Source organism: Myotis nattereri (genome assembly GCF_964212035.1).
Source record: "Myotis nattereri genome assembly, chromosome: 9".
Taxonomy (NCBI): Eukaryota; Metazoa; Chordata; class Mammalia; order Chiroptera; family Vespertilionidae; genus Myotis; species Myotis nattereri.
This window is the reverse complement of record NC_138084.1, coordinates 57,948,025-57,958,790: the sequence shown is the minus strand read 5'-3', so window position 1 is coordinate 57,958,790 and position 10,766 is coordinate 57,948,025. Positions and strand designations below refer to the sequence as shown.

At 39.2% G+C, this 10,766-nt stretch overlaps 1 protein-coding gene and 1 pseudogene across 2 annotated transcripts; both read left to right on the top strand.

The window, feature by feature from the left end:
- Positions 1–3,705: 3,705 nt before the first annotated feature.
- LOC308525537 (E3 SUMO-protein ligase PIAS2-like) lies at positions 3,706–8,936 on the top strand (the record flags this gene model as incomplete). Its single annotated transcript, XM_081100328.1, is given in 5 exon segments — positions 3,706–3,826; positions 3,829–3,882; positions 7,286–7,443; positions 7,446–8,657; positions 8,661–8,936. Coding segments are annotated over 5 exon segments (1,821 nt in total).
- On the top strand, positions 4,877–6,483 carry LOC308524698 (tripartite motif-containing protein 75-like; annotated as a pseudogene). The gene is made up of 2 exons: positions 4,877–5,758; positions 5,956–6,483. The product of its transcript is annotated as a tripartite motif-containing protein 75-like (transcript).
- Positions 8,937–10,766: the final 1,830 nt, after the last annotated feature.

Here is a 10,766-nt window from a genome sequence, read left to right as displayed (position 1 = left end):
AAGCTATGAAGACACATAGATGAGACATGAAACCCAAAACTGTGAGGGCAATACGGTGTCAGTCCTTTAGGTCTTACTCCAGCAGAAGATAAAAGCTGAATCTTAAAGGGTTATTGTGATTTAGCTGAAGGAAGAACTGGGGCTCTCACTTCATCCAGGTCATTGTTCCAGTGTCTCAGAGACCTTTCCTAACTACAATAAAGTTGTAATTCCCTTTCCGGTCCTCCTTATCTCTCTCCCTTTTTATCTTTTAAAAAATATGTTTTCATTGATTTCAGAGAGGAAAGGAGAGGGAAAGAGAGATAGAAACATCAATGATAGAGAATCCTTGACCAGCTGCCTCTTACACGCCTCCTACTGGGGACTGAGCAAGCAACCCAGGCATGTATCCTGACCAGAATGGAACCATTATCTCCTGGTACATTTGCTATATAAATGCATTTGATAAATGCTTTAAGTGATAAATAGAAAACTAAACTTGACTATTTTTCTAAGGCTATATAATGTAGCACCAGAATGCTACACTAAAATGTTTGGAATTTGTTCTGCGTGTGATGGGGAATTACCAGAAAGAGAAAAAAATAAAATTGTACATGAATCACAGTAATAAGTGTGGAATAATAGAGTTAAGGGGCAAACATTGAGTTTGTCTCCCCACTTTGTTCTTTTCCTTCAATATCGTTTTGGCTGTTCTGGGTCTATTGTCTTAATTTGTGTATATCTATACAATAACTCTTGCAGTTGTTATTCATAGTCATTATGAACCTTGTGGATATGGCAGTAAGGTGTGTGTGCGGGGGAGTTTTCTATAATCTTATGATTAAATCTCTGTCTTTTAGTGGACCTATGTCTTGGGCTCTGATCTTCAGTGGATATAGTATTTCCCAAGTGGATATAGCATTTCCTCCCATTTTCCTAAATCCCTTTATAGCTGCAGCATTTCCAATTTATTTCCTTGAAGACCTAACCATTAACTATGATTTTCACCCTCCTCTGAGTTAAAAGTCTAGAGGGGACTGAAGTGGAAAGAATGACCTTCCTCCAGTGGGAGAAAACAATGTTAGTCTTTTCCCCCTTAGAGTTGGCCTTCAGTATGGAACAAGCTTGGCATAATTCACCATGATTACTCTTCCACTGCACTTTGTAGCTTCATGAAGAAATGTGTTCTGCTTCTTGAACATTTAGACCTGTTGGGGATTCTGGTGCTCATGTCCATAAATGTTGGGAGTACCCCTAAGTCTGCAGTCCCCAGGCATTTCTCACTTTCATACCAGTCCACACTTAGTGCAGGAACTTGTCAAAATGACTATTTTGATATCTGTTCATTGCTTTGGGGGTTTCTGGTGCAGGTAAACAGATCTTGGTTGTGACCTCTGCGCATGCAGATTTCAAGGTAGCAATTTTCCCTGCAACCTCAATTCTCTGATGGGTCCACAAAAAGTATGTTTTTTCAGTTTTCTAGTTTTTTTTTTTTCTTTTTAAAGATGACAGTGAAGACTTCTAAGCAATTTTCACATTGAAGTGGAAGTCCTCATCCATTACTTTTTACTCAGATGTCTTTTATCTTTTAAACAATGATTAAACAAATAGGATGTGGAATTCTTAAACTCGTGATGTCCCTAAGATGATGATGAGTCTGCCAAATAGACACCATTGGGAAAGGCATCCCCTGCAGGGGAACCTCATGAACACACATATGCTTAAGGATTTTAGTAACATTTTGGCATCTCTAAAATGCTAAGTAAAAATTGTACAGTCATCATAGAATAAAGCTACGTAGGAAGCAGCAGCTAATCATGACAACCTTCTACTTTAAATGAGTTTAGATTTTGTTGAAAGATATGGAATATTTTTGTAGTAGAAGCGTGACACTATCTGATTTAAATATTAATTCATATTATATACCAGAATTGGATTTTCTTCATTGCTAACCAGGCACCTCAGAAGAGATTCAGAAGACAACAAAATAGAGACCAATAACCAATCAAGAATGAGAGTTAAGAATACTGTAGATGAATTTTGCATTAGTAGTCCTTGAACTGTGAGCTTTAGTTGCATGACTTCCCTAAAATTTAGTTCTTGCTTTTAAAAATGGGGAATGTAAATCCTCACAGATTTGTCATGAGACATAAACAAGCAATGTGCATGGAAGGATCCTGGTCAAGTGCCTAGCACAATACAGGTTCTTCCTTGTTGGTGTCATTCATAAAAGCTTAAAATGTAACAAAACAACAACAACACAGAGATAGAAGTTGCTTGATCTTTCTTGCTATAGTTACTAAAAACATAACTCCCAGTTTTCCTATTTGGCCATTGTTTTTATCTTCCTTATTTTTATCTTCATGTCATTCTGGTGTTTTCTCTTCTAAACCTTATTATAAACATTCTCAGCCACTCATTTCTAGATTTTACATAAGATCACCTGGTGTCTGAAAGCAGAAGAGCAAGAGAATTTTTTGATGGTTTTACGTTTTGTTTATTGATCTTTGCTCTAGTTTTTCTGGAAAACCATTTACCTTGCAGAAGTACTTTAGTCTTTTTTTTTTTTTTAATGGCCCTACTTGATACATCTTTCCCTTGACTGCCTTCCTTAGTTCCTTTTGCCTTTCCTTATCTTTCAATCACAGATATCAAGTTTCAGCTCTAGGCTACCCATGGAGGTAGGTTGTAGGAGAAAACGTATGACCTAGTCACAATTTAGTGAAGTAGAAAAGCAAAGCAAACAAAATTAAAACGAACAAAAATATTTGGAAATTAGTCCACTATAATATAGTAAGGCTTTTGGTATATGCAATACATGCCCCCAAAATAGAAGCAAAAAAAATCTTTTGTTGAGCTCCTCCTGTTGGCTAAGCTAAGTGCCATTTATTTAACTCATGTAATCCTTATAAATAATTCTGTGACGTAATGTTCCCAGAATAATAGAGCTTCTTGAGCATAGATAGCTATGAGTTTCATAGCTTTGCATCTCTCTGCATAATAGTGTTCATGGGACACAGTAGCCCTCACACAAAATGCTTATTTTCTGATTGAATGCATTGAAAGTCATATGTTTTCAATGCCAAAAGTATAGAAATCCTACAAGCAAATGATTCACTTTGCTTTAGGATTAGGAGAAATGTGGTCAAAGGAGAACTGAGACAAAATCTTCCTTGTAGCAGTTGACTCTTGACCTGGAACTTCAGTAAGTAAATATTTGCTTATAAATAGGCTTCTTATTGCAAACCTATTTAAAAAAAATACTCTACTTTTTTATTATCTATTAAACAAAGGTATATGTTTATATAATTCAGCTACTTCAATAGATTATTTGGCACTCTAAATGACTTTGGAAATTTTTTAAAAATGATCTTAAATTTTAAATGATCTTAAAAATAAAGCAGCAGTGTCTTTGTTTCTGACTTTGTGCAATAATTCACACTTTTCCTTTGAAAGTTGATTTCTTTGAGATTTTTTTCAAATAATCATTTTCAGATCATGTACTTTCTCTCTTCTCATTAGAACTTGCAACACAATTCTTGTAAAAATTTTATTGTAATATGTGCTTTTGTTAAACATAAGCAGACTTAAGTCTATTAATATAATTTTCTTTTAAAAATATACTTAGGCCCAGTGCAGAATGTTGCTGAAGGCAGCAGTGGGGGCCCTGGTGGCAGCTGCTTGGAGGGGTGCTGTGGCAACAGCTGCTCCCGCGGGTGGTATAAAATGGTGGATTCTGAGGAGCTGAGGAATATGGTTTCTTCTAGTTTTAGGTTTCTGAACTATAGTGAACGGCCACTGTTGCTGGGCTTTGCTGGGTGGAATAAAAGTGGACGCAAGCATGACCTGATAGGGCGTTGCATTTATTGAAGAGCAGCTGTAGCCTTGCGGTTCAAATTAAAAGTTGAGGATTGTGGCTTCTTGCACTGAGAGAGGATCTGTCCAGGAGCCACCCTGCTCCAGAGAGAGGGAAAGATGGAGAGAAATATCAAAGTGAGAGAAACACATCTGATTGGTTGACAGCTGCAAGCGCCCTGACTAGGACCTGAGCTGGGGAGGAGCCTGAAACCGAGGTCTGTCTTTCTTTCTTTCTTTCTTTCTTTCTTTCTTTCTTTCTTTCTTTCTTTCTTTCTTTCCTCTTTCTTTCTTTCGTTCTTTCTTTCTTTCTTTCTTTCTTCTTTCTTTCTTTCTTTCTTTCTTTCTTTCTTTCTTTCTTTCTTTCCTTCTTTCTTTCCTTCTTTCGTTCGTTCTTTCTTTCTTTCTTTCTTTCTTTCTTTCTTTCTTTCTTTCTTTCTTTCTTTCTTCCTTCCTTCCTTCCTTCCTTCCTTCCTTCCTTCCTTCCTCCCTCCCTCCCTTCCTTCCTTCCTTCCTTCCTTTTTAAAATGTATTAAGTTATTACATATGTGTCCTTATCCCCTCGTCACCTCCTATCCCCCACTCATGCCCCCTGTTGTCTGTGTCCATTGGTTAGGCTTATATGCATGCATATAAGTTCTTTGGTTGATCTCTCCCCCTTACCCCCACCCTCCCCTATCTTCCCTCTAAGGTTTGAAGGTCTGATTGATGCTTCTGTCTCTATTTTCACAAAGAGTTGAGACTCAACTGGTGGTCAGAGAAGTGAGACTTCTATACAATCTGGAGGTAACGACTGACCAAGGAAGCTGCATGTTCTCTGAGCTTCCAAATCTGGAGGAGCGGTTGTCCAGCTGAGCTGTGACTGGCTGCAGGTTGGGGGAAGGGCTTCTCTTGGCAGCTGGAATGAAAAGGTCAGGGGACGCACAGGACTCACAGGCCACCAGCAAAGTGAGGACTGCGATTTCCGGTGCATCCACTTCTCGCTGCAGAGCCCAGCTTCCCGAAGAAACCCACCTCAGTCCCGTCCTTCTTGCAGGGCCCGATGGCGTTTGATGCAGCTCTGGCAGGACTCCCGGCAGAAATCAAGTGTCCCATCTGCCTGGATGACCCAAAAGACCCTGTCACCATCGAATGTGGGCACAACTTCTTTCGCTCCTGCATCCAGCAGCCCTGGGCTGATCTGCAGGACAGGTTCCCTCGCCCCGTGTGCCATCACTCATGCCAAGAGAGGGACTTGAGGAGCAACACCCAGCTGGAAAAGATGGTTGACACGGCCAAGGTCCTCCAGACCACCAGGGGCAAGAAGCAGCAGCAGGGAGAGATGCGCTTATGTGAGAAGCACAACAGGGCCCTGACCCTCTTCTGTGAGGGGGTCCTAGAGCTATTGTGTCCCCTGTGCACTCAGCCTCCTGACCACCAGGGCCACCAGGTGAGGCCCGTGGTGGGGGCTGCCTCTCATCACAGGCAAAAGCTCAGAGGTCACGTTGAGGTCCTGAAGAAGCGGTTGGCAGACGCTCGGAAATCACTAAGCATTCAAAACAAAAAGTCCTTAGAACTGAGAAAGCAGGTGGAAACCAAAAAGCTGGAATTACGCTCTGAATCTGAGCTCCTGAGGCAGTTTTTAGAACGTGAGCGAGAAGCAGTTTTTTCAAGGTTAGCTGATGAAGAAAAGGGGATTGAAAAGAAATGCAGGGCTAATATAACCGAGTTTTCAGAGTACAATTCCACAGTCAAAGGCCTGCTAAGTCAGATAGCAGACTGCAGGGTGCTGACGGATGCAGTCAAAAGTTTCGACAAGAACTCTCAGGTGCCACCCCCCATCAATGTTTTCAGACCAGTTACGGGAGGAAGGCTTCAGTTTTCCTTTCCAGTATTCTGCTTTGCAGAGAATTACAAAGACATTTAGAGTAGATATCGTTCTAGAGTCCCAGCCATGGGCAAACTATGGCCTGCGGGCCGGATCTGGCCCGTTTGAAATGAATAAAACTAAAAAAAAAAAAAGACCGTACCCTTTTATGTAATAATGTTTACTTTGAATTTATATTAGTTCACACAAACACTCCATCCATGCTTTTGTTCCGGCCCTCCGGTCCAGTTTAAGAACCCATTGTGGCCCTCGAGTCAAAAAGTTTGCCCACCCCTGTACCCTGAAACGGCACACCCTAACCTGACTGTCTCTGAGGATAAAAAAATGTATGCAATATACAAAGAGAAGGCAAGACGTTCTTGATTCTCCAAAAAGATTTAAGTCAACACAGTTGTCCTGGGGTTTCCATACTTTCATTCCGGCAGGCATTTCTGGGAGGTAGAAGTGGGAGACAAAACCACATGGGAGATCGGAGTTTGCAAAGATTCTCTGTCCACCAGGTTGAGGAGGAGCCTGTCGGCCGCTCAGGGAAGCTGGCAGATTAGGCGGCACGGGAATGACTATGATGCCCCGGGAACTGGCCCCATCCCTCTCTTGTCTGAATTGAAGCCCAGAGACATCGGCGTTTTCCTGGACTATTAGATGGGGGAGATCTCATTTTATAACATGGCTGACAAATCGCACATCTTTACTTCGATGACACTTTTAATGGACCTCTTAGACCTTATTTCTATGTAGGACATGACTCAGAACCTCTTAGGATCTCTATAGGAACGGACTGAATGAAAACTTTATAAGACACTGAACCAGTTTAATAATTTTTTTTTTTAAATGGAAGGTGTGTGTGAATTAATGCAATAGTGGGTATCATATTAATATGAGAGTACATCTAATCTCCCTTCCCTGGAAGGTGAAAGGAAGAAATGTTTGGTAAACAAAGGTGGTCCTGTTAAACACATGAGTCAGGAAGAGAGTTTCATTTTGTTTCAACAACAGGGAGGGGACAAGATCTGAGGATTGTCCAGGTCCCACCGCACTCTTGGTTCACGCTCTACCCAGTGCTTGGGATCTTCTGTAGCCATTTACTTCACTTCTTTACTCTTGAATTGGCCTGGGGTTCCTAAATCCCCCTTCCCCTCCAGGGTATCCTCTGACCTGGACTCCTGTGGTACCTTTAGGCTCCCTGCCTTATTTCACTGAGCCCAGACGGCAGAACTCCTAGCCCTCTGTAAGCTACAAACCAGGGTCTGTCTTAGTAGCTTTTGTATAGATGGTGCTAGCACAGTATTTGCCTCCTGAATAGCATGCTTAACATTTAAATTCCTTTTGTGGTTTTTCTGTTTTGCTAGTTCTGGTGCTTAGTTTCATTTCCTTTTATTGTTTGCAGTGTTCATTATTGTGTTTAAAGATTATTGCTGGTCTCCTAGCTGACACGTTGGAACCTGAGCATCCTAACGTTAACTACAACTTTTTCTCTGTAAACCAAAGTTCATCCCATAAACCTTAGAAATGGACTAGATCCAAATGGAATTTAAAAATAAATAAGAATTAATCCATCTAAAAAATTAAAAAATAAAACTTGAGAATTGCATCATAGACACCTGTACCCACGAACTCTTGAAGGACCTTTTGATTTATCCACGTTCATATCTTCAGTTTTCATTTTGGATGGTAGCTCATCACCTGTAGAAACTGACCTGGCTGTGGCTGGAATCCACATGTTGCCTTCCACTTCTGTGACATCTCTCACTCACCGTCCTTCCCTGTTGGTTCTGTGTTGCTTCAAGATACTAAGCCCATGCTTGAGATGCAGCAGCCATGTCCTCTAATCCCTCCTGCCCATCCTGATGTGCAGTTAAAAAACTTGCCCTTTTATGATGTGCTTGATGTTCTCATCGAGCCCACGAGTTTAGCTCAAAGAAGTATTGAACGGTCTCAAGAGGAGTTGTTTATTCTTACTCTGACCCCTCAACAAGTTATAGAAATATGCATATCCAGAGTTCGTTTGCCAGATGGTGGGAAAGATTATAGAGCCCAAGTTCAGCTGAGACTTTGCTTGGCAGAGACAAGTTGCCCTCAAAAAGATGACTATCTCGAGAATTTATCTATAAAAGTAAACGGGAAGCTTGTTCCTTCATCTAAGTATGCACCACCACCACCACCTCCTAATGCAACGATTAAACAGAGGTGCCCTGGACACACTGTGAATATTACATCTTTATTTAGGTTATCTTCAGCTGTGCCAAACCAGATTTCCATCTTTTGGTCATCAAACATTGGAAAGAATTACTCCATGTCTGCATATCTTGTCCGACAGCTCACATCAGCCATGTTATTACAGAGGTTAAAAATTAAAGGTATTAGAGACCCTGATCATTCTAGGGCACGAATTAAAGAAATATTTACTACAGATCTTGAAAGTGAAATTGTTATAACTGACCTTGCGGTATCCTTGATGTGCCCGTTAGGGAAAATGAGGTTGACAAACCCATGCCGAGCAGAGACTTGTATACATCTACAGTGTTTTGATGCTGCCTTATATCTGCAAATGAACGAGAAGAATCCCACCTGGGTATGTCCTGTGTGTAAAAAAGAAGCTGCCTATGAAAGTTTAATTTTAGATGGGCTTTTAATGGAAATTCTCAATGACTGTTCCGATGTAGATATGATCAAATTCCAAAAAGATGGCTGTTGGTATCCACTGAGACCAAAGAAAGAAGCTAAGGAAGGATCCAGCCAACAGGGTACAGAAATAGAAAGTTCACGTGTCCTCCGACTCACTAAGAATTGTTCATTGATTTTAGACCCCACTATTCATACAAGAGTGATAGTGGCCCCCAGTAAGCATATTTCAGAGATTCCAGCCAGTCAGGCAAGGAAGAAGAAATGGGATGTGACTGACCTACCAACAGAAAGGTCCTGTGATGAAGAGGGAGGCCCCCCTGCTAAAAGGAGGTGAATCTTTATGTCAGTAACACAAATCAGCCCAACCAAAGGGGTTCTCGTGTACCAGCCATCTTCTGTAAGGTTGCCCCATGTGACTTCAATTGATCCTGCTGCTATTCCACCTTCATTGACAGACTACTCGGTACCATTCCATCACACGCCAATCTCAAGCATGTCATCAGCTTTGCCAGGGGAGCTAAGAAGTGATATTAATAATGAACTGCAGCTTGGAACATTTTCTGGTATGTGCAACGGTGAAGTCAAAATTTATGGAATGGAAACAGCTTGATTATTTCAAAAATATGACTGCCTTTTTATTACTAGTGATGTGTTGTCAGGTGCAAATGGTGCTCAAAAGTTGTCATGAAAATTTGAAAATGTTAAACATTTACATATTTAATCATGTAGCAATCATGTTTTGTTAAAGTTCATGGCTCCAGTAAGGAAAATATGTTATTAAAAGACATGTAGAGTCAGTTTCATATAAAGACACATTTAAAATCTAAACGCAAGAATTTTAACAGTTAATAGAACAAACATTTAGAATGTACCATTAGAATTTTTAACACAATCTACTTTTTAGTTAAAAATAATTGACCACATTTTCAACCATGAAATACTTAGGAGGGCATAAATACATATCTATATAACCTATTGTTTCAATTTGAACTTATGGTGAAATAAACAGCATTTTGCTAAACTTATAAAACAAGTAACATTAATCAGTATTTATGAAACTTCAGCTATTTTGTATGAGTTTTAATAGTCTACTTAAAATGTAAAAGGCAAGAATTTGATAATGAAGGTATTGAAAGGAATAGCATCTGACATGCTATATCAAATTTTAGAGATAATTATTTGAGGAAAAAATTGTTTCAGTGAGGAATATTTATACTAGAACATTATTGGATTTTGTATAGATGGCATCTGTATAATGTTGGGGAGACAGAGTAGAACTTCAACCAAAAGTTTAGAAAACTGTCTAGGTATTTTATTATGTATTACATAATTTTTTTTCTTTTTTTTTCTAATTTATTTTATTTATTTATTTATTTTTTATTGATTAAGTTATTACATATGTGTCCTTATCCCCACGTTACCCCATATCCCCCCCCCCCTCATGCCCTCTGAACTAATTTAACTCAACTTCCTAAATAGGTAATTAAATCAATTCTTATGATAGAGCAGCTCAAGTTGGCAGGTACAAAGCAAAACCCAGTGAGATCTTTTTCTGCATTACATAATTCACCATATTCATTGATCCCTAGATGAGGTGTCAAAAGATACAGATCAAGCTAATCAGATCTAGTTAATCTCTTAAATCAACATGAAATAATAAAGAATTGCAGTACTAGTGCATCTAAAGAGCTGAGAATTGAAACCATGAAAATAGGAAGAGTGTTTGCATCTCAGTGTTTGCACCTTCAGTTCGGGAGCTGTAAAAAAAAGTTCAAAAATTACATCAAGCCGGTGTTTATTTAAATTGAAGTTATAAAATGGGAATAGTTAAACATTTAGAAAATGAGCACTTTTGAGTGATTTGGCTTCAATACAAATATTCCAACAGAGCAATACTTTCTTAGCATTAGAAAGTGTCTGTTATTCAAGTATTCAAGTGGACTGAGTGATTCAGAAAACATTAAAAGTAATTACTTGAACATGTGAAATTAACAAACTATAAAAGCAGCAGGTATTACAAAAAGAAAAATGTCATACCATTTGAAGCAAAATAAAATTAAGCCAGTTAATTAAATGACAGGCCAATAAAGTATTTTTGTGACTGAGTCAATAATGGAGATGGTGGATATATAAAACTCGCAGGAGGTATTATAAGGGTTAGATTATAAGGGTTAGATATTTTAAGTGTTCAACAGGAGCAGAGAAAGGATTTACTGAACAAGGTCATTAATGTGAAACACTCTGCCTATGGAGATAGGTCACCTGTTGATGACCAGTGTAATGAGGAAGTTGGAAAAGTTTGTTCTGATCCCCTTTGTCCATTGTTGGCTCAAACCCTACTGTATCATATAGCTCATGACAGATGTACAAAATGAAAACAGTCATATCAGCAGGTTTGTTTTTACATGATTTATAAATGGAATGATTTCTTTAAAATGAT